Source organism: Sander vitreus, chromosome 14 (genome assembly GCF_031162955.1).
Source record: "Sander vitreus isolate 19-12246 chromosome 14, sanVit1, whole genome shotgun sequence".
Classification (NCBI taxonomy): domain Eukaryota; kingdom Metazoa; phylum Chordata; class Actinopteri; order Perciformes; family Percidae; genus Sander; species Sander vitreus.
In genome coordinates this window covers 3,720,226-3,744,819 of record NC_135868.1, presented here as the reverse complement: position 1 = coordinate 3,744,819, position 24,594 = coordinate 3,720,226, and the positions used below count along the sequence as shown (strand labels likewise).

Here is a 24,594-nt window from a genome sequence, read left to right as displayed (position 1 = left end):
TGCGTGTGTGTGCGCGCGCGCGCGTGTGTGTGTGAACGCGCGTGTGTGTGTGTGTAAGGGGAGTGTGTGTATATGTGTGTGTGTGTGTGTGTGTTCGTTCACCTTGTCTGGGTGTGTCCCTGTTAAAGTAGCAGGTACTGCCGCATTTTCGTCTCTGTCGCTGCTGGAAAGACTTGAACCGTCCGGGATGGATCTATTCGACGTTAAGATGCTTCTGTTTCTGCTCTCTTTTATTGGTAAGAAGAAATAAATGATCTGTGTGTGGTCAATTTTCAGATTAAGCTTCAATTTATATTATTTATTTATATATATATGTTATATTTATGCTGTGTTTCCATCGTTTGTTTATGGAAATGTCTCCCTGGGTGTAGCAGCCTATTTGAATTCATGCTAAAATAACACATTGTCGAGAAACCAGCAGGCCAAAGAGAAACTTCTCTTTTAAAAAAAACAAAGATTGTAACGATAGGCATCTTTATGGCTCTGCGTTTCTTTCCCCCCAACTTCTAGACCTGAAATCAAAGGCACCACAGCTGTAACGTTACTGAATCTGACTTGTCCATATTTCTTCCCCCTTTTAGGATGCTGTACGGGGCAGAGCATTCTGCCGGTCGGTCCGGTAGACGCAACTTTGGGGACAAATGTGACTTTTAAGACTCTGGTTAACACCCCAGGCTACTCCTTCATAGTCTGGAATTTCAACAACGGGGGTGAACAGGTTCATGTTGCTACACTAACTGTAGCAGGGGTGCTCAAAGTGAACACCCCGTACACTGGGAGAGTGACCATTAACAATACCAACGGCTTCTTGTACCTGGGACCCGTGAAGGCTGGGGATAGCGGGCATTACAGCATCAGTATACTGTCAGCGGACGGTACGACCGTAACAGCAGAGACGCTGCTCCGAGTTCTGGGTGAGTCATTTCATAAACCTGTGCTGCTTGTTAACTTTCCGCCAGTGAAGGTGTGTACTACACCTATGCCGAAGTGAGCAGTTTCGCATGACGATTCAGAAAATAGTTCTTATTATATATGTTGATGCTTGTAACGTTCCCGTGAACCAATGCGGCTTTATATGACAATGTTTTCAAAATGTTGTTCGGTCTACGGAGCCTTTCAAACTGCACTCTATCACTGTAATCTGCTTCTTGGACTAGATCTATGCCGAGTTGATCAGCGGCTTTTAGTAATCCAGATAAAAGAGTTCCAGTTAATGTTTTGGGCTTATGTTATCTCCCTAAAACACTTACAGGTACAATTACTATACTTTATAATGCAATCTGGTGCAGTTCGAAGGCGCAAGCCACACCTGGGCCACGTTCAGCCCCGACAAAACGTCGCAACACGTTTATTTTTTTTAACTGAAACGGTGCGTTGAACACCCTATTGGGAACACCCTATTCTGCCGTTTTATTACCACGAGTTTACATACGTGTCTCCGCTGATTGGGTATCACCTGTGACACAGCCAATAAACGAGAGACACCCACCAAACAAGTGAAACCATAACTCAAAGGCCGTTGCACACGTTCCGAGGGAATATGTCGTTCAACCAGGAAACCGTAGCAATATAACGGTGCACACCGTTTTGAGATTAAACGTGCCCCTGTTACTGGTATAGAGGCGCAATTACCGAACCCACACTGCAGTTCTAGGCAAGAAGCAGTCCGACTTAAAGACCTCATATATTATGCTCATTTTCAGGTCCACAATTGTATTAAAAGGTTGTACCAGAATATGTTTACATGGTTTAATTTTCAAAAAACACCATATTTTAGTTGTACTGCACATTGCCGCAGCTCCTCTTTTCACCCTGTGTGTTGAGCTCTCCGTTTTAACTACAGAGTGAGGCATCGCACTTCTGTTTCATCTTTGTTGGGAGTCGCACATGCGCAGTACCTAGGTAAGGACTACTAGCCAGTCAGAAGCAGAGTATGAGGGCGTGCCCTGACAGTAGCTAGGTAAGGACTACTAGCCAGTCAGAAGCAGAGTATGAGGGCGTGCCCTGACAGTAGCTAGGTAAGGACTACTAGCCAGTCAGAAGCAGAGTATGAGGGCGTGCCCTGACAGTACCTAGGTAAGGACTACTAGCCAGTCAGAAGCAGAGTATGAGGACGTGCCCTGACAGTACCTAGGTAAGGACTACTAGCCAGTCAGAAGCAGAGTATGAGGGCGTGCCCTGACAGTACCTAGGTAAGGACTACTAGCCAGTCAGAAGCAGAGTATGAGGGCGTGCAACGCTAGCAGCTAGGCGAGCATTATAACGTGTGTTCCAAAGTGACCACGTTTGTCTCTGAAGTAAAGGCTGGACTACAATAGAGCTGTTTGGAGCAGTTTGTGAACAGTGTTTTCTGTTGGAGATGGTGAGTCCCTTTGGGGGGGACTTTGGGCTTTTTCACTTTGTAAACCTGTAACATGCACAAAAAAGATATACAACACATTAAAGGAAAGGGGAAAATCCAAAAAGCATAGTATGAGCACTTAAAGGTTAGGATAGCCGATTGGTCAGGGGATGGGACCTCAACAAATCAGGGTCCATTACCTCGGGCGAGCATGGACGACTGGCCAACAGTAACGCGCAAATGCTATTGAAGGGCGGGTCTTGCCTAGAACTGCACTGGGTTCCATAATAACGTGACGCAGAGCCATGGAGTGAAGGTAACTACGGTGGCCCTTTAGGACAAAACAAAGCAACCTTTTCAGAAAACATAACATCATAAAACAATTAACTCGAGGCAATGATTCCTCGTCGCGGATTAATGCAAAATGTGTTTTTTTGTGTGAAATGTGTTTTTTCTGAACTGTCTGTTTTGTCCATGAGGGCCACCGTATCCTTGCCTACCAGAACATCTTAAGTGAGCCATGTATGCGTTGCGAAGCAAACACATATGTGCATAACCAAATATTTGTCTATCGATGCTCTGGTACAACCATTGTCCTAAGACTATATTCCTTCCGGTGGGAAATAGATACTCACTTCCCCATTTGTTGAGCCTTTGTTTTTGTGTTCCTTGTGATCATTTTGTCACGTCATGTGACGTAGTGCCTGATAACATGAGCAGTTTGCTGTAAAACCCTTTTAAGTTTTTCCTTCAGCGTTTAAGTTTAACAAATAGGTTTTTCCTGTTAAATAACTTGTGACTTTATAGCCTGATTCAGCAGACAAAAATAAAGCCCAATCAGCCTCTTGCACCATGCTACTTTAGGGCGTGGCTCTTGGTACTGACCTTTTCCTGGAGGAGTGCCTGTGTTTGTTTTGTGCATTTGTGTTTAAAGCTGTGACCTCACTGCCTTATGCTGGTGCAAGTGTATTGAACAGTCATCATACTGTAGTAATGTTGCAGTAATGTGAGTATTGTCAAAGCAGCGACTTTTCTGTAAAAAACAAAAGTGGCCACACAATAACTTTATACAAAACCCAATCGCATTTGTGTATTTAGCATGAGTTTTGGAAAATCACTCTGCAGCTATACCAATGTTTTTAGCCTCTTTTAGCTCCTAGGTTTGCGGCACGTTTCCTGTCTGGTTCAGGCTCAGCTGTTTTCTGATAAAGCCACTGTACCGTACCCTGGAAATCCAGAGTTGTCGCGAGAGCACAATTTGAATTTGCTCAGCGAGTCACTCTGGCATTCAGTAATGATGCTCATTAACTATGCCGTTGTAGCCGGGCTGCACCAATCACATCGGTGTATCTGATATAGGCGGGCCAGAGGCGAGCTGAACAGATGACGACAGCGCTGTGACGTTGAAGTCATTAGTAAACATTGCAAGATGGCTACGGATGAACACCAGTTGTTTGAAACGTCTTTGGCCGCTACAATGAACGAGTTAGACTTGTCTTTTTATCTAAAAGAGGAACAGAAAACAGGGCTCAAGTTCCTTTGCAAGAAGGACGTTTTTGCTGTTTTGCCGACCGGATACGGCAAGAGTTTAATCTACCAGTTAGCTCCTCTGGTAGCTAAGAGTTTAATCTACCAGTTAGCTCCTCTGGTAGCTAAGAGTTTAATCTACCAGTTAGCTCCTCTGGTAGCTAAGAGTTTAATCTACCAGTTAGCTCCTCTGGTAGCTAAGAGTTTAATCTACCAGTTAGCTCCGATGGTAGCTAAGAGTTTAATCTACCAGTTAGCTCCTCTGGTAGCTAAGAGTTTAATCTACCAGTTAGCTCCGATGGTAGCTAAGCGTATGGGGCTCTGGATATGTCACCCCGTGTATTGTTGTGATTGGTCGTAGTGTTTTCCAATTGCGTGCAGTGAGATTTTCAAATGCACGCTTGGTGCCGCCCCTTGAGTTGGGCTATTTTCATTACTCAGTGCCAGACCCTTAATCTTTCAGATTTGGGTCTGGATTTCCAGGCTAAGTGTACTGTACAAACAGACAGTGATAGTGCGTCTCCATTGTCAATGTCCATTTCCACACTTCCCGTTCATTTCTATGGGAGCAGAAAAGTTTTGCATAAAGTTGAATCCAGCAAACTTCATGCAAATGAGGAGCCAAACGAGCCGCCATTATGGTCGGTTTTGAAATGCGGGAGCAGACAGACCCACGTGACGCGTTCGTCCAGTCAGGTGCCGCCTTCGTGGTTGTCAGTGGTCAGGGAAGAGAAACGGATAACAAAGCTGGTGCCCACTAGCGTGCAAGTCTGCGAAGTGGGGCGATCCCTTCTGTGAAAACAACGCGTATATGGACATGCACCATTACAGACTAGCTGGTGAACATGGTGGAGGATTTTGCAGCTAAAGACACGGATATTTCCCTCAGGAGTTGGCAGGGACCAAAAACAGCAAAAAGAGAGAGAGAATATTTAACTTAGATTGGATTGGGTTGGATGCATTTTGCCTGTCAAAAGGTGTAATGTATAATTATAAAGCTTGTCAGTAGTTTATGTAACATATTTATGAATTGTTAGAAAATTTAAATCATGAAATTAATGTGTTTTATGAAAACATGTTAAAATGTGATATATATAATATATATATCTATAATGACGTCAAACGTGTTTTTGCCTATAACTCCCACATTACACATCGCACATTAGAAATCCTTACATCCAGGTGTTCCTTGAATTAAGCTGAATCACATGATATAGGCCCCGCCCATTTCCGCTAAGACATTTTTTTGCAATACCGCGCAATGTGCAAAACCAACTTTTTCAAACTTGTCCTAGGCCATGCGATCGATCTGCAGGAAATTTGGTACATAGCATGTCCAAATGGACCTGACCAAAAGTTATTAAAAGAATTTTGCTACGTAAAGGTATGCACATTTGACGACCAAACACGTGTTCCTAGCTAGCTACCACACACATATCATATCTCGGCCAAATTAAATGTTATCAGCAAAGAACTTGAGATCATTGTTCAACATCCCACTACAATGCTCTGTACCAAATCTGCCAAAGATTGGCCACTAGGGGACGCTATAATCAACTTTTATTTGTTTTGGCCAATAACTCAATGCATTTAAATGGGAAATTTGCAATTGCAATATCTCTGCCAGAGTAAATGCTATCAACATGAAACTTGTGATGCTTGTTCGGTATGCCGCTCTGAGGGTCTGTACCAAATTTGGTAAAGGTCGGCCATTTGGGGGTGCTATAGTCAATGTAGACTTGACTATAGCGTAGTGCAACAGTGTTGATGAAAATCTTCTTTAATCATACAGAAACCATAAACAAAACCTGGCTCTATGTGGGTGACTATAAGTTTGGATTGGATTGCTGAGAGAACCTGATGAATATGATAACCTGATGTTTTTTAAATACGTCATTAGTTACTTAGCTGTTTTAAATTAAGTGGAGCTGCTGCAGCTGATATTGAGGGATATTTAAACAGCACAACTAAAAACTATAGTCTAAACATGATAGAGAAAACATAGGGAAGGGAAATTAAATGTTGATTAAGTACTATGTATCAAGATGCCTTTCTGTAGTCCTTCTTCAGAACAGTGAGTTTCACCTGCAGACCTACATTAATGTGAAAGTGGAATCCAAAGGCGAAATCCATAGTAGTTTGACTGTGAGGCAATAGGAAGTATCACAATGTGTGAGCTATATTTTTTGTAGTAAATTCCCATCGCATATTTCTCATTTACATTCATTGAGTTATAGGTTAAACTGCATCTATGTTGATTATAGTTGCTACTAATGTACACCTCCAGTTGGAAAGAGCTTATTCTCCTATTAATAACAGGACAAATGTGTTATTTTGAAGTAAGGGAAGGACAGTGTTATGTGCGTCCATTCCAGGACCTTTAGTGTGTTTTTAATGGGGGACTGACTTTTCCCAAGTGTCTTTCTCAAATAGTTTACCTTCTAGTTCAGGAATACATGGTGATGGCAGGTCAAAACATGACAATTCTAGTACATAAATTCCAAAATCCTATCTATCTATATATCTATCTATATATTTACCTATTTATCTATAATTAGATTTAACATTAAATGGTAAATATATATCTATCTATAATTAGATTCAACATTAAGTGGTTAAGGAGTTTATCTCTGAGTCTGAGTGCCACGCAAATGCACGGCTGCAAAGATTGGCATCCGCCAGTACCCCGACCTGCAAGAGGCGAGGGCCCGTTCATCGCTGCTTGCAGCTTTAATTATTATTATTATTATTATTATTATTATTATTATTATACTAAGCATTATTGTATCCTATCACAAACACATCAATCAGCCTGTTGCACTGGGTGGCATGCTCCTTAAACATGAACACACACACTTGTATTTGACCCTAGTATTGCTGCAAGTAACGATCCCTTTGTTTATCAATTCATCCGTCTGTTTTATTGTTTTTGTTCGAATACTTGATATCCCAAAGTTACATACTCCCACAGCACTCAAAAGTCTCGTTTTGTCCAACCAGCAGAAAAAGAATGCGAAAAAGAAAAGCACCAAATGCAAAAAGTGTTTTGCCATTTGTTCGTTAATACAAAGGAATGAGTCAATTATCCAAACAGTTGTTGATTCATTTTGTTTTGCTTGAGCTCGGCTAATCGACTAATCGACTAAATCGTTGCAGCTTTACTCAACCGTGCACAGTAAATAGATCAGTCAACTGTCTCAGTTTGTCCCAAAGCTACAGTCGATATATCTGTCTGTTTAATTGTTTGTTTGATTAATTGATAGCCTAAAGTGACATACCCAAATCTGTCTTGTTTTGTCCAACCAGCAGCCCAGACAATGAAAAGCACCAAATGCTGACATATGAGAAGCTGGAACCAGCACGTGCTTTAAAAATGAATGAATGAATTATCAAATTAATGTTCTATTGCTTGAGCTTGACCAATTGATTAATTGGCTAAACGTTGCAGCCGTGCACAGTAAATAGATCAGTCGACTGACTCAGTTTGGCCCAAAGCCACAGTAGCGGCAAGTACTCCAGCACTGTACTTAAGTACAAATGTTGAAGTACTTGTACTTTACTTGAGTCTTTTCTTTTCATGCCACTTTCTACTTCTACTCCGCAACATTTCAGAGATTTTTTTTTAAAACTTGTTTTACTCCACTACATTAATCTGACAGCTTTATTTACTAGTTACTTTACAAATTAAGATTTTTGCACACAAAACACATGTAGTTTATAAAATACGACATTTTATTGCAATTTAAACTACCCAAAAATATAATGGCCTACAAGTCCAGCTGAAATGATCAAGACTTAGTTGATTGACACAACTGTTTGGATCGTTTCCAGTTTCTAACGTGAGGATTTTTCTGCATTGAGTACTTTTACTTTGAATACTTTAAGAACATTTCCCTGATGATACTTACATACTTTTACTTAACTAACATTTTCAATGCAGGACTTTTACTTGTAACAGATTTTTATTTTTTACAGTGTTGTATTAGTACTTTTACTCAAGTAAAGGATCTGAATACTTCTTCCACCGCTGGTTAATGCAAACGTGTCCACTCCGGCTTATGTCAACTACATGATGTCAGTTTGAATCTTTCTTTATCGAAGCATGGTAGTGGAGCATGCATGCTTTTTCCCATGCATGCATTCCTTTTGACTCTCACTCCCACGCATTTTTACACAGTGGCCGACCAAAGAAACCACAGATATGAAAATTACTTTCAACAAAACCACCAGTGTCTTAATGTTTGTGTGTTTCGTTAGTCACTTCCTTTTGCATCAGAGTAGAGTGGACTGTCAATGTCCCCACAATGTATTCAGATCCTTTACTTAAGTGAAAGTACTAATACAATCCTGTAAAAATCTCTGTTAAGTACAAGTCCTGCAGTGAAAATGTTAGTTAAGTAAAAGTATGTAAGTATCATCAGGAAAATGTACTTAAAGTATCCTCACATTTTAGAAAATGGAAATGATACAAACAGTTGTGTGGTTAATCAGCTTAACATTTCAGCTGGACTTGTAGGCCTACAGTAGGCCTATATATTCAGCTGGACTTGTAGGCCTACAGTAGGCCTATATATTCAGCTGGACTTGTAGGCCTACAGTAGGCCTATATATTCAGCTGGACTTGTAGGCCTACAGTAGTCCTATATATTCAGCTGGACTTGTAGGCCTACAGTAGGCCTATATATTTGTTTGGGTAGTAGCAAAAATCTTAATATTTAAAGTAACTAAAGCTGTCAGATTAATGTAGTGGAGTAAAATGTACAATATTCCCTCTAATATGTAGTGGAGTATACGTAAAAAGTGGCATTAAAAGAAAAGACTCAAGTAAAATACAAGCAGGGTTGGGTACCGAAACGTGGTGCCAATAGGACACCGGTTCTGACGTAAACGGTAGTAACGAAACCAAATAAGAACAAAATTTTCTTATTTCGGTGTCTGACTTTTTGTTTTCAGAAGCATCGCTGCACGGGACGCTACGTTACCGTTAGCTAGTAGCTGGATTAAACACAATGGTTAAAATGCTGACAGCTTACATTAAGCGGTGTAAAGTGTGACTGTATTTCCCTGTAGAGGATTCCAACAGCGGGACGTAACAGTCTGAATGCAGCTGCCGTTGTCAGAAAAACAACACAGACGGTGCGTTCACTTGAAACTCGCCAGCCTTGTGGTGCATTGTAAGATATTGTAAAATACCCTTTTCCCATCTGGTGCTTGTTTTTGTCGTTTACCAGCAATTTACTGGTGAAATAAGTCATTGTTATAAGTTATAGTTATTACATTATTAATCAATCATTTTGACCATATAGCCTTAGCAATAAACAAGCCATTCTTTAATGTCGCCAACTCCTTTTTTTTATATTTTATATTATATACATTATAAATATTTTATATATATTTCGGTTTAGGCACCGGCACCGTTTTAAAAGTATCGTTTTAGCGCCAGTATCGGAAAAAACCAAAACGATACCCAACCCTAAATTCAAGTACCTCAACATTCCTCAAGTGCAGTACTTGAGTGAATGTACTTAGTTACTGGTTTACAGACAGTTAATCTAAATCCTCTCCAAAGGAACCATTGTGTGAAGTTAGTGGATGAATGAACCTTTCGATGCCTCGTGTGTTGCCGTCCTGCCAGAACTGGTTACCGCTCCTTCGCATTGTTTCCACACGCCTACTGTTGCATAATCATCAAATAAACAGCCCTTACAATTAACAAGCAGAGCTCCAGCAGGATTGTCCAGCCGGTCTCTTGGTGTGATTTCTCTGCCGTCTGCATTGCAGTCATTTCATTCAAATGTTGATTTAAGAGAAACCGGACTCAAACGAACGGGTTAATACATTCTCCACCCCCACGTTTAAGTCATGCTACTATTAACTGCTCATTTAGAATATAATGCCTTTTATTGTCACTATACACATGTACAATGAGATTAAAAACAACTCCTTTTCCAGTGCCAACATGCACGTAAAATAAATGTAACAACTTGAAATAAAATAAGTAGTGCAAAACAAAAATGGGGGAAATGGGGGGGGTAAGGTGCACAGTTCTGAGACGCTATATACATATAATAATATATATATAATATGGTTTTATATACAGTGTGATATGCACTGTGGGTTATTGCACAATATTTGAATATTGCCCAATAGTGGTGATCATATTCATTGAGTAATACAGTAAATAGTGGACAATGAGAGTAATGATATTGCACAGTATACAGACATTGCACAGTGATGGAATTGCACAGTAGTAGGATTTCTTCAACAACACTATTAATTACTTTAATGTCAACGGGAAAAATGTACACTGATATACCTGGAGAGTAATATTTGGCAGTGCTGTTGGCAAGGCGTACCTTTGAGTTCAACATTGGGGGGGGTTTGAGATCTCCACTTTTGAGCCAACTTCAAATTTTTAGCATATCAAACACTTCATTTCCTGCATTCTGGTGAAGTTTTCTGCAACAATTTCTGCCTTTTCTGGATCAAGTTTTGGTGCAAATGGGTTATTTATGTAAAGGAAATTATAATAATGTTTTTGGGGGGGATGCACTGGCCAGTTTTGATTATAGGGGGGGGTTGTGATCCCCCATACCCCCTGTAAGTTACGCCTATGGTAGTTGGTGTTTTTGGATCCATTTTGTTTTGCTGTCAGCTTAGTGTCAGGATCCCATTGACTCCCAATTCTCCCTGCTGATTCCTCACGTCTGTATCCACTTTTGTCTTCATTAAAGCTCAGTTTTTTTCGGGTCAGCAGCTTATAAAAACTTAAGTCATGGGTTATGTACCCTGTTGGTAGTGAATTTCACCACACGGCAGCTTTTAGGCATTTTTGTGTCGTTTGCTTGCAGACCAAATCGACGAGGAGGAAACCTTCAGACAATACAAGTCCACGGAGAGCGGAGAGTTGTTCTCCCCTCCGGTGGGCGCGGCTTTCAGAGTGTGACGCCATGTGCTCTGTCTCTATAGAATAATTTCATTCTTGGGTTCCTCATGCAAAAACAACCTCCTTGTTTCTCCCCTGCAGAGCCAGTGTCTGATGTAACCATCACGTCCAACATGCCCGAAGCCATAGAGTACAACAGCACTGTGGTTCTGAACTGCTCCGCCAAAGGCTCCTTCCTCAAGTTTGCCTGGCGCATGGGCGACACGCCCATCGTGGACGGTAATCGCTTCACACTGAAACAGGTCAGTTTACACGTGTTTTGAAATGTTTAGTTTAGTTTGCTGTATAGACTGACCCTCAGCCCGGCGGAAGATTGAAGATGTGTTGAATCTAGGGCTGGATCTGTGAATATTCGTTTGATGGGTAAGGTATTCGATTTTAAATTTTGGGATTTGAATGTTCGTTGTTTAATATATAGAGGAGCATGTGCTACATGTATGCACTGGTCTGAATTACAAAGTATCTCTTTTTAATTGGGAATGCAGATTGTAATATATATATATATATATGTATATATAAAAAAGTTAGTTTGTTAACAAAACTCTGCTGGGTAGTTTTGAAGTATTTCTTTTCATTAATGTATACCTTTCTGCTTTGGATTGAATTCCAGATGGGATTGTCCAGTACTGTGACCATCGCAGCTGTTCTCAGGACGGACCTGGTTGGCCCCATCTACTGCACGGCTGCTAACCAGCTGCAGAGCCAGACGAGCGCCCCCTTCAACCTCACTGTCTACTGTAAGTACTGCACCTACACGGCTGGGCCACGCTCAGACCCGACAAAAACATTTCTTTATACTGAAACAGGGTTGAGTCGAACAACCTGTTGTGTGCGCAAGCCCAATGCCTTTTTATCACCACGGGTTTACACACACATCGCTGTTGATCGGGTATCAGCTCTGACACACCCACCAAACGAGAGACATATCCTAAAGCAGTGTTTCTCAAATGGGGGTACACGCACCCCTAGGGGTACTTTGGAGTACTGCAGGGGGTACGGGAGATTTATTTTTGGAACGTTATTTAAAAAATATCAGTAATGCATAATTCCTAAAATAATAACACAATAATAATGACTGAATATTGTGATACATTCTAAACATTCAAAGTGTAGCATTTAATTGTTCTTCTGTTACGAAATTGTTGTTTAGTAAGTCTGACACTGAAGGCGCAGCGATGTAATGTACCTCTTTATTTAGGCGTTTTTTTTCTACCAAATGTCTTTTTTGCACTGGTCAGGGGATACTTGGCTAAAGAAATATTTTAAAGGGGGTACGTTATTGAAAAAAGTTTGAGAACCACTTCCCTAAAGCCTGTTGCACACCGTTTCACACCGTTCCGAGGAAACATGTTGCTCAAACCAGAAACCGTAGCAAAACGGTGCACACCATTTTGAGATTGAACGTGCCCCTGGTGTTCTGCCTGGGACAGAGGAAATGGCGTGTTTTGGAGAAAAACAAATTGGTTAGCATGAGCAGTGATAGCCACCACGACTCGAAGAACACTGCTTCAACTGAAAGTACAAATAACCTGATGGCAATATTCAGATTCAGATTAGTTTATTGTCATTCCAGCATGAAGGAAGGGAATTCGTTCCCCAGGTCTAGCAGCGTACACAATGATTAACATTTGCAGTGTTTTAGCTAAAATAGACCTTCTAATTTATAAACAAAACCTAAAACCAATATATCGGGCAGCAGTAAATTATTTAAAAGAGAAATCCTGCGCAAAATGAACCTAGGGGTTAATAACATATGTGTACCGAGTCGACCGTTCTCTGGGATATGTTTTCATGCTAACGAATGTGACCAGTTTTAGCGCAAACTGCTAATTAGCTCGTAACTAGCTTGTTAGCTAGTCGTCGGGGCACTGGTAAAGTAAAAAGAAATCGCTATTTCTATACCACTAACGAGGCTCAAAACAGCACCACACTTCCACGGTAGCATACCTACATGTAAACCGAAGCATTGAGAACTTTTTAAGTGTACAGACAGTTTATAAAGAAAATAGATTATAAAGACAGTACCGTTCGCGTATACATCACGACGAACAACCAGTAACATAGCTCAAACATGGCGTTCATCGTTCGACTGATCGTGGCTGTTTTCCCAAGATGGCGCCTGCCTGTATACCGAACTAAACTTTCTAAACTATCTTTTTAATAAACTGTCTGTACACTTACAAAGTTCTCAATGCTTCGGTTTGCATGTAGGGACCCTCATTATGCTACCGTGGAAGTGTGGTGCTATTTTGAGCCTCGTTAGTGCGATTTCTTTTTACTATCGCGTGGCCCGACAACTAGCGCTATAAGCTAATTAGCGGTTTGCGCTAAAACTGGTCACATTCGATTAGCATGAAAACATATCCCAGAGAACAGTCGACTCGGTACACGTGTTATTAACCCCTAGGTTCATTTTGCGCCGGATTTCTCCTTTAACAAACGCAAATATACAATTAACCAACCATACCTGATACTGATATTCTTGATATGGATCTTTTTTTTTATTTCTTTATTGGGGCCCAGGTATGAACTAACTAACTAACTAACTAACATTTTACAGTTCATATAAACTTGTCAGTTCTCTCTAGCGGACAAACTCTCTTATGGAGACTACTTTAGACCTTTTATTATGTTATACTGTAAGTGTGTCCATTTCCCCATTCATGTATTTACTCTCCCGTCTAAATCCTGCATTGTTTGAAACGTTTCATCGAGTGAGCTCCACGTCCATCGGACAAGAGAGAAGTGAGGCATGAGTCAGTCCCTGTCACTCCTTCAACACCCCGACAGATCATTTTGTTTGAAATAGTTTTACTGCTTTTGTCTGAATCACATTGTCATTTATTACCGGATGCGTTACTGTTTGAACTTTTAACCAGATCAGACTCCTAAAACACGCAGCTACAAACGGGTGTCGGAGCCGCCTGGATAGCTGCGTGACTCCTGCGGTTTAGATTATGGTGTGTGTTTGCAGGGTGCTCCCTCTCAGCCTGTACTAAAACCTCACTGTGTACACAGCGGCCTGCACTCCCACTCCTTCCCCATGACTAACCTGAAGGCAGCGAAACCACACCAACCGGTGGTTAACCCTGTTATTAATTAATCAAAAGCTTTCAGCTTCAGCTCAGCGGGGTGGTGTGTGTGTGTGTGTGTGTGTGTGTGTGTGTGTGTGTGTGTGTGTGTCTCTGTGTGTGTGTATGTGTGTGGGGAAAAGTCACTGTTATTCGGATACAGTGACAACATGAAGATGTGCAACTGAAAATGCTTTTTCACAACATTTTTACTTCTTTAGAAGGATTTAAAACTAGTTAGCCAAGCTTTCATTTAGATCAAAAATTTAAAATCAGAACGTAATCTAAACGTAATATTTTTTTACCTGGGACCTTTAGTAATTGAATCAAGAAGCTAATGGAGAACATTCAGTAGCTGCAGCTGTTGTTTCAATGTGTTAGATCCATATTTAGTGTCAAGTATCAGATCCGACTCGGTAACAGCAGATATTCAATATTTTAGGAGTCGTTCGGGACATCCTCAATGAGAAGGTGTAGCGTGAAGTGAAATAGGGCTGCACGATATATCGCGTTTTTTTTAATTGTTTTCAACTGGCGCAATAAACACATGGCGAAAGACACTCACAGATCGTTTGTGTTAGTTGAAAGAAAATATCAGTAGAGAACGGCACGTTGAAATTTCCGAGAATGTTTCTTTTCTTTTTTTCTTTATTCATAAAGCAACTCGTTGTATTTCAGCAGGATACTGAAAGCAGCAGAAATGCAAAACTGCGTGCACTTTATTATGTTTGTTTATCTTAAGCAGGGGTGGAAGAAGTATTCAGATCCTTTATTTCAGTAAAAGTACTAATACCACACTGTGAAAATACTCTGCTACAAGTATGTAAGTATCATCAGGAAAATGTACTTAGGGTATTAAAAGTAAAAGTACTCAATGCAGAAAAATCCTCCCATTTTAGAGACTGGAAACGATTCAAACAGTTGTGTGTTTAATGGTCTGATCATTTCAGCTGGAGTTGTAGGCCGTTATATTGTTGGGTAGTTTAGTTTATAATAAAACATCAGATTTTATGAACTACATTTTTTGTCGTGGAGTAAAAAAGGACAATATTTCTCTCTGAATTGTAGCGGAGTAGAAGTAGTAAGTGGCATGAAAAGAAAAGACTCAAGTAAAGTGCAAGTACCTCAAACGTGTACAGTTAATTACAAGCACAGTACTTGAGTAAATGTACTTAGTTACATTCCACCACTGATTGTAAGTAATATTGTTATCGCGACATTCAACAATGTTATCACATATTTTCGTCATATCGAACAACCAGAAACCTTTCAGCAACGTGGATTTATTTAGCCTGCTGATGAAAATCATGACCACCATCCGCATTACATTTAGGTTCAACTTTTTCCCTTTTCCATGTATTGCTGCTCCACAGACGGACCCGAAGTACCGGTAGTCATCGTTTCTCCTCCGAACCTTGACAAAGTCATCGGATCCCAAATCAACATGAGCATGTCCTGCTCAGCCATCTCCAATCCGCCCGCCACCTTCACCTGGTACCACAACCATCAGATAATGGAGAACTCGGGTCCCATCCTGACTCTGGAAGTCATACAAAGACACAAATTCGGGAGTGAAGAGGGAGAATACAAATGCAAGGCCAACAACGCAAAGACCGGCCGCGTCGTCTCTTCTGCTGGCGTTTCCTTTGCTGTGATGGGTGAGTAACTTTTTTTTATTTATTTTTTTAGCTCCAATAGAAGAACTAATCTCCGTTTAAACTTTTTTGTTATTGTGTGTGTGTGTGTGTGTGTGTGTGTGTGACCAGCAATGTGCGGGGTGGGCGGGTAAATGGGGGCAGGGGTGGGAGATGTGGGCGGATGAAAGGGTGGGTTGGGGGAAGGGAGGTGGGTTGATAGGGGTGGGTCAGTATAATCAATAATAAGTATTGAGGGAAGCATAGTATGTAAAAGTAGATAACGAAGTAGATTTTTTTTTTTTTCCATTATTGTTTCACTCTTATTTGATGTACTTCCTGGTACTTAATCATGATGACCCACATAAATTAATAAAAATAAAAAAATAAAAAAATGAAAAAATAAATAAACTAACCCACCCAAATCGCACATCGCATCAACATTCTGGTATACTGGGCATGTGCGTGACAGGGTAAAAAGGAGGCAGCGTTTATACTCTGCCCCGTTGCTGGTATTTGCCATGGTAACATAAGTAACTTAGTCTCAGAGTTCAAGACGGCATGACCAATAAGACTCAATAAGGGTTCAAAATGAGCAGCGTTTACCAGCCAAATGCTGGTAAAATATGCAAGTGGGTCATTGATTTGCTTCACTCATCAGCCAAAAAAAAAAACAATGGTCATCTATTACGTGGCCGGTGACGTTTAAACATTCACTAGCCATTTGGCTGGTGGACGAAAAAAAAGTTAATTTTGGACCCTGGACCAATCAGGCCTGAATCAGGCAGCGAAACATTGCCGGTGGTGCCAAAGGTCTCCGTTTGCAGCCGTTGAGACTGCAACCCAACCCAGCAGAAGCCAAACCAAAACGGGTCGGAAGTGTTTCCAAACGTCTCCGGTTTAAGGGGCTCTGAAACGCCAGAGCAGGGGGAATGCGAGATGTAAATGTAGCACATTATATTTGTTTTTTAATAAAAAATGTAGAAATGTTAATGTAGCCTAAGCCTTCTTAAATTAGGCAATATTTTAAATCATGTGACGGGGTCAAAGTTCTGCTTTTTAGCGACGGTAGCGCCGTGGTTCTAGTGATTCTTATTTCTTTATTGTGACCCATAAACATACTAAGCGGAACATTTTACAGTTTAAGAATAAACTTGTCTGTCTGTCCACCACTTTTGGTCGAGACTGAACCATCTCAACAACAAATTGCCATGAAGTTGGTGATGGCTCCCAGATGATGAATCCTAACTACAGTGATCTACTGACTTCCCCTTTAGCGCCACCATGAGGTTGACAACTAATAAATGGATTGTCATGACATTTGATGCAGGCAAACAAACAAAAAAATAATTTATAGGGTCCAGTCATAACAGAAGTTGTCTCAGGACACTTCACATAAAGAGTAGGTCTAGACCACACTCCATAATTTACAAAGACCCAACAATCCCCCCTATGAGCAAGCATTTGGTGCAACAGTGGAGAGGAAAAACTTTGGTTACAATTTACTTGAAGGTATCTACATAAGAGTGACATGACACTGTCATGAACGTGTCATAAACATTATAAATAAGTCATAAACGTTTATGACAACGCTTCTCCCATTAAGTGTCATTCGGTTTTTGTCATGACAAGTTAGGGTTAGGGTTCATGTGTCATGAGTATGTCATGTGTTCATGACAGTGTCATGCCACTCTTATGTAGAGACCTTCAAGTAAAGTGTTACCAAAACATCTTTTAAACAGGCAGAAACCTCGGACAGACCCTGACTCTTGGCGGGCGGCCATCTGCCGCTACCTGTTGGGACACAGAGACACTGATAACAGATATATAAAAATATGATTCATAATAATTGTAGCAGTTGGCATGATGCCCAGTGGCAATTCTAGTAACAATAAAGATAATGGATCTATGACTAGTACTATTAGTAGCAGCAGTGCGGGGCCGTAGCAGGGCATCGAGAAGGACCACAGCAGCAGCTGCAAACACGATTCAAATTCCGCCACAATCCGAGGAAATTTGCGTGGCGAGAAAGCATAAGGACTCCGGGGGAAGAAGCCCCCTGGAGTAAGTAACATGCATTACATTGTAATTGTCCTTTAAAGGTGCTCTAGTCAGTCCCTCCAGAAAAACGTGATCATGCGATCGCATAATTCAATGCATAATCAGCCAAAGTCTGCGGGGCTTGCATGATTTCATAATCCCCGCATTTTACGTTGCAAAAAAGTCCCATATATCTTAGCAGAAAGTTGAAGAATGTTGCGTTTGCTTCACACAAGAGCAGCCATTTTCCCCTGTTGCCATGGGAACGTTATGAAGTGACGTTATGAAGTGACGTAATTACGCGACGTGAACGTCATCGAAAAAGCTGCAAACCCCGCGATGAAGCCGCGACGAAGCCGCAGTTTTTCCAAGTTCCCGCAATTCCATCGCAGAAATTTGCATAAATATCCCCCATATTCCATCGCATGTTTTAAGAAAACGTGGCGCATAATCAAGGATTTTTGCCCGCAACGATCACAAAAAAACTCCAGCATTTTTCTGGAAGGACTGTTTAAGCGATGCCACGCGTTTTTTAGGCTCCAACATTTTTTTTGTCACATACAACAAACATCTCCTCACTATCTGCTAGCTGCCTGTCCCCTGAACACACTGTAAAAAAACATCTCACTATCTGCTAGCTGCCTGTCCCCTGAACACACTGTAAAAAAACATCTCACTATCTGCTAGCTGCCTGTCCCCTGAACACACTGTCTCTGCAGACAGCCCAGGCTCCACAAACAGCAACAAAAACAAACTGTGCCAACCTGCACCACCAAACATAACAGTGTTCCAGCCAATAACCGACAAGAAGGATTTGGGGGGGGGAGGGGCGAGCTAGCCTCCGTTTTGTTTGACAATACTTAGAACATCAACAAGAAGTGACGTCACCAAACATCGCTTAGAGCACCTTTAATATTTAACAGCAATAGCTCTGAAGAGATCCACTGATGGACTAGAAAACTCGCGTATAACTTTAAATGACGATGTCTTTAAATAACAATCTATACAAGTGACACAAATGTGATGTTTTATGGGGACATTTCATTTCAACAGCTATATACTGTAAACATTGCAGAAGTTCACTTGAAGTCCACCAACAGACAGCCGAAAAAAGAAGAAAAAAAAAGGCAGACTGAAACTGTTTCTTATCTCATTGACATACCTTCAAGGCTTTAGACTGTTAGCATGAACTCACATTAGTCATACTAGCTGCACATACAGGCTGCAGTGACCCACAGCAGATGACTCGCAGTGTTTTTTTTTTTAGGTGTTGAGACGTTGTGTAACACACAGACAATCCTGCTGAAAGTTCAACATGAGCCTCCCTGTGCTGTCTGTAGTGACTGCCAAGGAATCTTTTTCTTCTTGTTTTGGAGGATGTTGTTTTCCAGTTGGCTGCAGACTTTGTCTCTGTGTGTGTGCGTGTGTGTGTGCGTGTGCGTTTGCGTGTGCGTGTGTGTGTCTCAAAGAAAGGACGAAGGACTACTTTCAATATTGAGTCATACATCAGCTATTTTTTAGGTAACTGACTAATCGTTTAGCGTAATACGTGAGTCATATTTACTTGCGTAAGATTTCAGGAGTTTGAAATCAAACTTTGAAAATTAGCCTCACACACTGTGTAAAAATGTATGACATCCAAAATCCACTGTTGACAAATGTATTGAATGAAAACCCACTACATGGAAGAATGTTTTGTAGCCCCGGCTGCGGCCCACCTGCAACACCGCCGCGGCCGGCCAGGGGATCACGGCCCACACTTTGGGAAGCACTGATATAAATAATACATATTTATTATACAAAATATTACATATTTATATATGTATACTAAGCATTTTAGCTACACAACTTTCCTTAAGGATGATTAAAGTTCTGTCTTATCTTAAACATCTCATCAGTTTCTGTTGTTTTGTTGTCTAGTTTCAGTTTCTGAATCTCTCATTGAGTGTTGGCAGATAAAAGAAACACACACACACTCACACACACACACACACCCACGTGTGTGGGTGCGTGTGTGTGTGTGTGTGTGTGTGTGTGTGTGTGCGTGTGTGAGAGAGAGAAACCTGCTGGGTTGGAGTTGGAGGATGGTCTTACATTATGCCCTGAAGAGTTTCTGTGTTTTCTTTCTGGATGACAACAGAGAGGAGGAGGAGGAGGAGGAGGAGGAGGAGGAGGAGTGAAAAAGGAAATGCCATGAACATTTTATTTTGCCGACTCAAGCCGTTTGGCCGATTGAAACAGCAACCGAGCCCTTTAATTCTTACAGTCACTTTTTAATATTGTCTGTACGGTCATGAGCCCTTTTTTTACGTCCTAAGATGTCTTATGTTGATGTCATGTCTATTTGTGAAGGGTTTCTCTGTTACATGTTTGTACTGTGAAGCAACAGTTAGACACCCCCCCCGGCCCTGATTGGTGCATCTGAACAGAGAGCTGTGGATTTTTGCAAATCTCACTACAGGCTGTAGGTGGTGCGGGAGAAACCAGATTTTTTTTTTTTTAAATGACCTGCTTCATGTAGTTCTACTGGAACATAGGGGCAGTTTTATAAGTCTTACCTACTGCACCTTTAACACTATAAAGTGTTAACACTATAAAGTGTTAAAGGAAAATATAGCTGAATAGAACTGTAAAAATTAAACCTCTCTTGCTCTCTCTCTCTCTCTCTCTCTCTCTCTCTCTCTCGTTGTCTCTCTCTCCAATTAATGTTTACAGATGCCATCTCAGGTGCTAAAATCAGCGGTCCGACCGATGTCCTCATTGCCGGCAACAGCACGGTCAACCTCAGTTGCCAGGCGACAAACGGCACCGTGAAAACCATAACCTGGCACAAAGACGGCCAACGCCTGTCTGCCGGCGGCCGCCTGGTGTTCTTCGCCAACATGAGCTCCATCATGATCAACCCGCTGCAGAAAGAGGACAACGGCGAGTACAGGTGTCGGCTCGCCAACCCCATCCACTCCGTCGAAGCCTCCTACAAGATGGTGGTCAACTGTGAGTGTTTGTTCTGCTCGGAGACTTGAAGATACGCACAATCAATTTCAATCCATCAAATTTATTTAGAATTTGTTTCGTGCATTCCGTTTGTAGCGTTGCTCGTAAGCAATACCTCACACTCTATAGACCAGTGGTGTAGTCTAATGTATTGTAGTGGGTGTACTGTACTGTATATAAATATATTGGCCTCTATACTGTATATGTGCCAGAATCTGCCTTTGGGGGAGGGGGCGGGGGGGTGCCCTCCCCCAGGGTTATTTTGACCATCAAAGACATCATTTCCTGTATTCGGATAACTTTTATTCACCAATTTACGGTGGGAATACCTTTATTTAGCCTATGCCAAGATGAAAAACACAATTCAAAACATATCAAAAATATAATGGAAAGTATGTTGTTGCGTGTCATTGGCATTGGCATTTTAAGTGGGTATATGGAAATCCTGGAGCTTTCTTAGTGGGTATACTGCATATACCTGCTTATCACGTAGACTACACCACTGCTCTAGACACGTAGCCATCAGTTGTACAACACATAAATCAGACAAATAGCAATTAAAATCCCTCCAATTCAAAAACAATACAAAGTTGATATAAAACGTCATCACGTTGACTCGATTCTGAACCAATCAGCTGTGGGATCAGCTGAGCGCTAGGTGTTTCCCATCATGCCCTCGGTCTTGCAGTCGGTGTAAAGCAACTGCGCTGCCTGCCTCTCAAAACTGTGTTGGGCGGCGATCGCCGGTGATCGATTCGGCGTGGGCCTGGCTCATCTCGAACAAGCCCAATAGTTCCGACGCCCACGGTAAAATTGCCATTAAATATGGTCTCAACGTACTTTACAATTAAAAGAACACATATTATAAACATCACACAGCAACGAAACAATTGAACAACATTTAAACAGTAATAATAAAACAATATAAAGCCAGCAACATAAAAATTTGTTTGTGAAGGACGCAGAGAGGATGCTGTGCTGTGATTGGCTATAATATAATGATTAGAGGTGGGTTTTTAACCTAGATTTTCAAAATGTCAACTTATAAGCTTCTTTAAAGTGTCGTGGTGCTGCAGCGTTATCAGGGTTTATGGTTTTACATTGTGAGGCATTGGGCATTTGTCCTGGCAGTGATTTTCCTTTTAAACCACTTTTATTTGCAGAAGTCATTCAGAAGACCATAAAAATGCTTCATATTCAAACATACAGCAACAAGCATATGCAGAGGAGGGTCTGGCTAGTCCACGCAGCATTCTGTGATAGGAGAAAAACATGCTCTGGTTTATTGGCATTCCTTTAAACCAGTCACGATTGTCTTGGGCAACGCTAAGCGCCGGACGCAATAACTGCGCCACTGCAGAATAGCCTTTGGAAGGAACTTGTTTTGGTGGAACGTGTGTACGTTCAAAAGTTGTTTTAGTCGTGCAACAGAAAACTCAGATTGGACAGATAGTCTAGCTAGCTGTCTGGATTTACCCTGCAGAGATCTGAGGAGCAGTTAACCAGAGTCCTCATAAATCCACCGGAGTTTAGAACGCCAACACAAAGAAACCGGATGGTAATGGACATCCAGCCGAAAATGAGGGACATCTGGCGGAATTTCCGGCGGCACCGGAGGAATCCCGGAAATGCAAAGTTGTCAATATAGACTACATCCTTTTGCACATTTTGTATGTACAGCACATGCACCACTCCAGTTGTCAAACTGTGAGTTGGCTCCTCGGGAGCGCAACGGGGAGTTAAAGAGGGCGTGTGGAGGGAAAGATGTGAGGCAAAGATACTGTGTGAAATGAAAGACCAGATAATAAACCCTCTTTTCTATCTGTTTTGCCTCCAGACGGTCCTGAAAAAGTGGAGGTGACAGGTAAAAAGGCTGTTGAGGTGAACGACAACGTGGTCCTCACCTGCTCTGCTCACTCCATCCCCCATGCAAACTTCACCTGGAAGTTTAACGGCACAGATACCGGTGTCAAAACGGCCCAGTTTACGGTCGAGATGGCTACTACCAAGGACACCGGAAAGTACACATGCGAGGCGAACAACGCTGTCACTGGCAAGACCGCCATGTACACCCACAGCCTGACCGTCCAAGGTAAGATCCATGTCTGTTGCCTGGAAACCCTGACTTAAATTTTTAACCAGTACCACCCGCATCAGATGCATGTAGTTATTAGCAAGTACAACGTCATGTTGGCTAATGACTCAAAGAATAGGTTAGATGTGAACTCGGTGATTTTACAGAAGTACATTGACTTTAAGTCAAAGTAGAGACGACAACAGACGACAACAATACTTGTTAGTCTTATGTCATCGCACAGGCAAAAAGAAACCGGTTCATGACTCAGCAGCAGTTGTCATCTGTCATTTTGTTTATGGCAATTACCCAAAGTGTTTTTGCTTACAACATACTAGTAAAGTTCCTCTTGTCCAATACTTCATGAAAGAAAACCTCTAAAACCACTGACAATCCTTGCAATGATGTTCATTGTAATGCTATTATTATTATGCATGCTATTAGTATCAAATATCACGTTATTTTGGACCAAACACCTCGATATCGGTACTGTAGGGTTGACTATTGGTGCTTACACAAACTATTTACACAATGAGATTTTTGACAAATAGTCCGGCAACTCGAAGTCACGCTGCCGTGACCAATCACGTATCCGGCGATCAGACTTGTCAGAGTGTTTTGAGGCGGTGTGAGATTCCGTTAGAGAAAACAGGAAACATCACTGCCTCTATTGCTGCCACAAGAAAGTTTTAACACACTAAACACAAGCACAGAACTGCCCGGAAGTTTGTGGAACCCGCTGACTGTTTCCTCGGTCTCTTTTTCTTTCTCTCTTTCTCTGTGAAATGAAGCTGCCTTCAAGTGCTTTTAGAAACGATCGTTTATAGGTCTATAAACGATCGTTTCGGCGGAAAACAGTAGTTGTGAAATATAAAGTCTACTTGTGCTACATTGGGGGGTTAGACAACACAACAGGACATCACACAAATGGGCCATTTAAAGTGGCTGTATGTAACTTTCAGTTTGTGTTGATTCTAGCGGCCGCTTTGGACAAAAGCGGTACTGTCTTTACCTCGCCTGCTGTCGTAAAGCTCTTTTCTTTACGGTGCTGTATTACCCACTGTCTCATGAGCTAAACTGGGTTTCACTGTTTCTGTGTCAGGAGCCAGAGCATTGAGAGATTGTTGTAGCAACCAATGTAATAATAACTTAGATTCATATACAGCATTTCATGAAACCCACGGACGCTTTACACAAGTAACGTTACAGGGGGGAAAAAAATAGTAGGCCAACACAAACACGGAGTAAAAGGAAAACTTGTAAAGTTATTTCATGAATAAAATAGACATATTACATACCTGAGGGCCAATTTGGGGACGGTTTGGAATCACCTGTAATTACTCAGCATAACTATAAAGAATCAGCCATAACTACAACAGATAACTCCTAAAATAACATTAAAATACAATTAGGCCTCTATAAAGAAATCTCCTGCTTCCTTTTACCTGGCTCAACTGGCTGGATACTCACTAACACAGGCTTTTCTGGTGTTTCAAAGAAATCTGTGACCCGTCATAATGTGTGAGTGTAAATGACACTCCCACCGCTGCACAACCCTGCGGAAAAATCACTGGATCCCCTATTTTGCTGTTGTGAACGCCGCCTTAATCAGCATTGGTGATCACTTCCACAGACCATCAGATTGAGTTGTATATTCATGTCCTGACACATGCAGTTGCCTTTAAACATGGCAGCAGTTTGCACACAATGTTTGCACGCTAAGTATTTTACAATACCTGGGTTTATTTTACAATACCTGTACCTGTATTTCACAATACCTGTTTCTGTTGATTTACAGACATTTTGCCAGAATGTTAGAAAAAAATCTTTTTGTTGTTTTTATAGACAAAGGAACGTTGCAGGAAGGTCTCTCAGATGGAGCCATCGCTGGAATCATCATTGCCATCCTCATCGCTCTTGCTGTCGGCATCGGCCTAATCGTGTACTGCAGACAGAAAGTACCGTAA

The 24,594-nt window shown here is 41.4% G+C and overlaps 1 protein-coding gene across 1 annotated transcript; it reads left to right on the top strand.

Moving 5' to 3' along the window:
- The first annotated feature begins 126 nt into the window (after positions 1-126).
- On the top strand, positions 127-24,594 carry LOC144528752 (cell adhesion molecule CEACAM20). Its single transcript, XM_078267543.1, has 8 exons — positions 127-236; positions 582-914; positions 10,896-11,056; positions 11,425-11,551; positions 15,259-15,543; positions 20,275-20,553; positions 22,391-22,645; positions 24,473-24,594. Exons 1-8 carry the CDS (start codon positions 188-190, stop codon positions 24,592-24,594), a joined length of 1,611 nt encoding a protein of 536 aa, XP_078123669.1. The 5' UTR covers positions 127-187.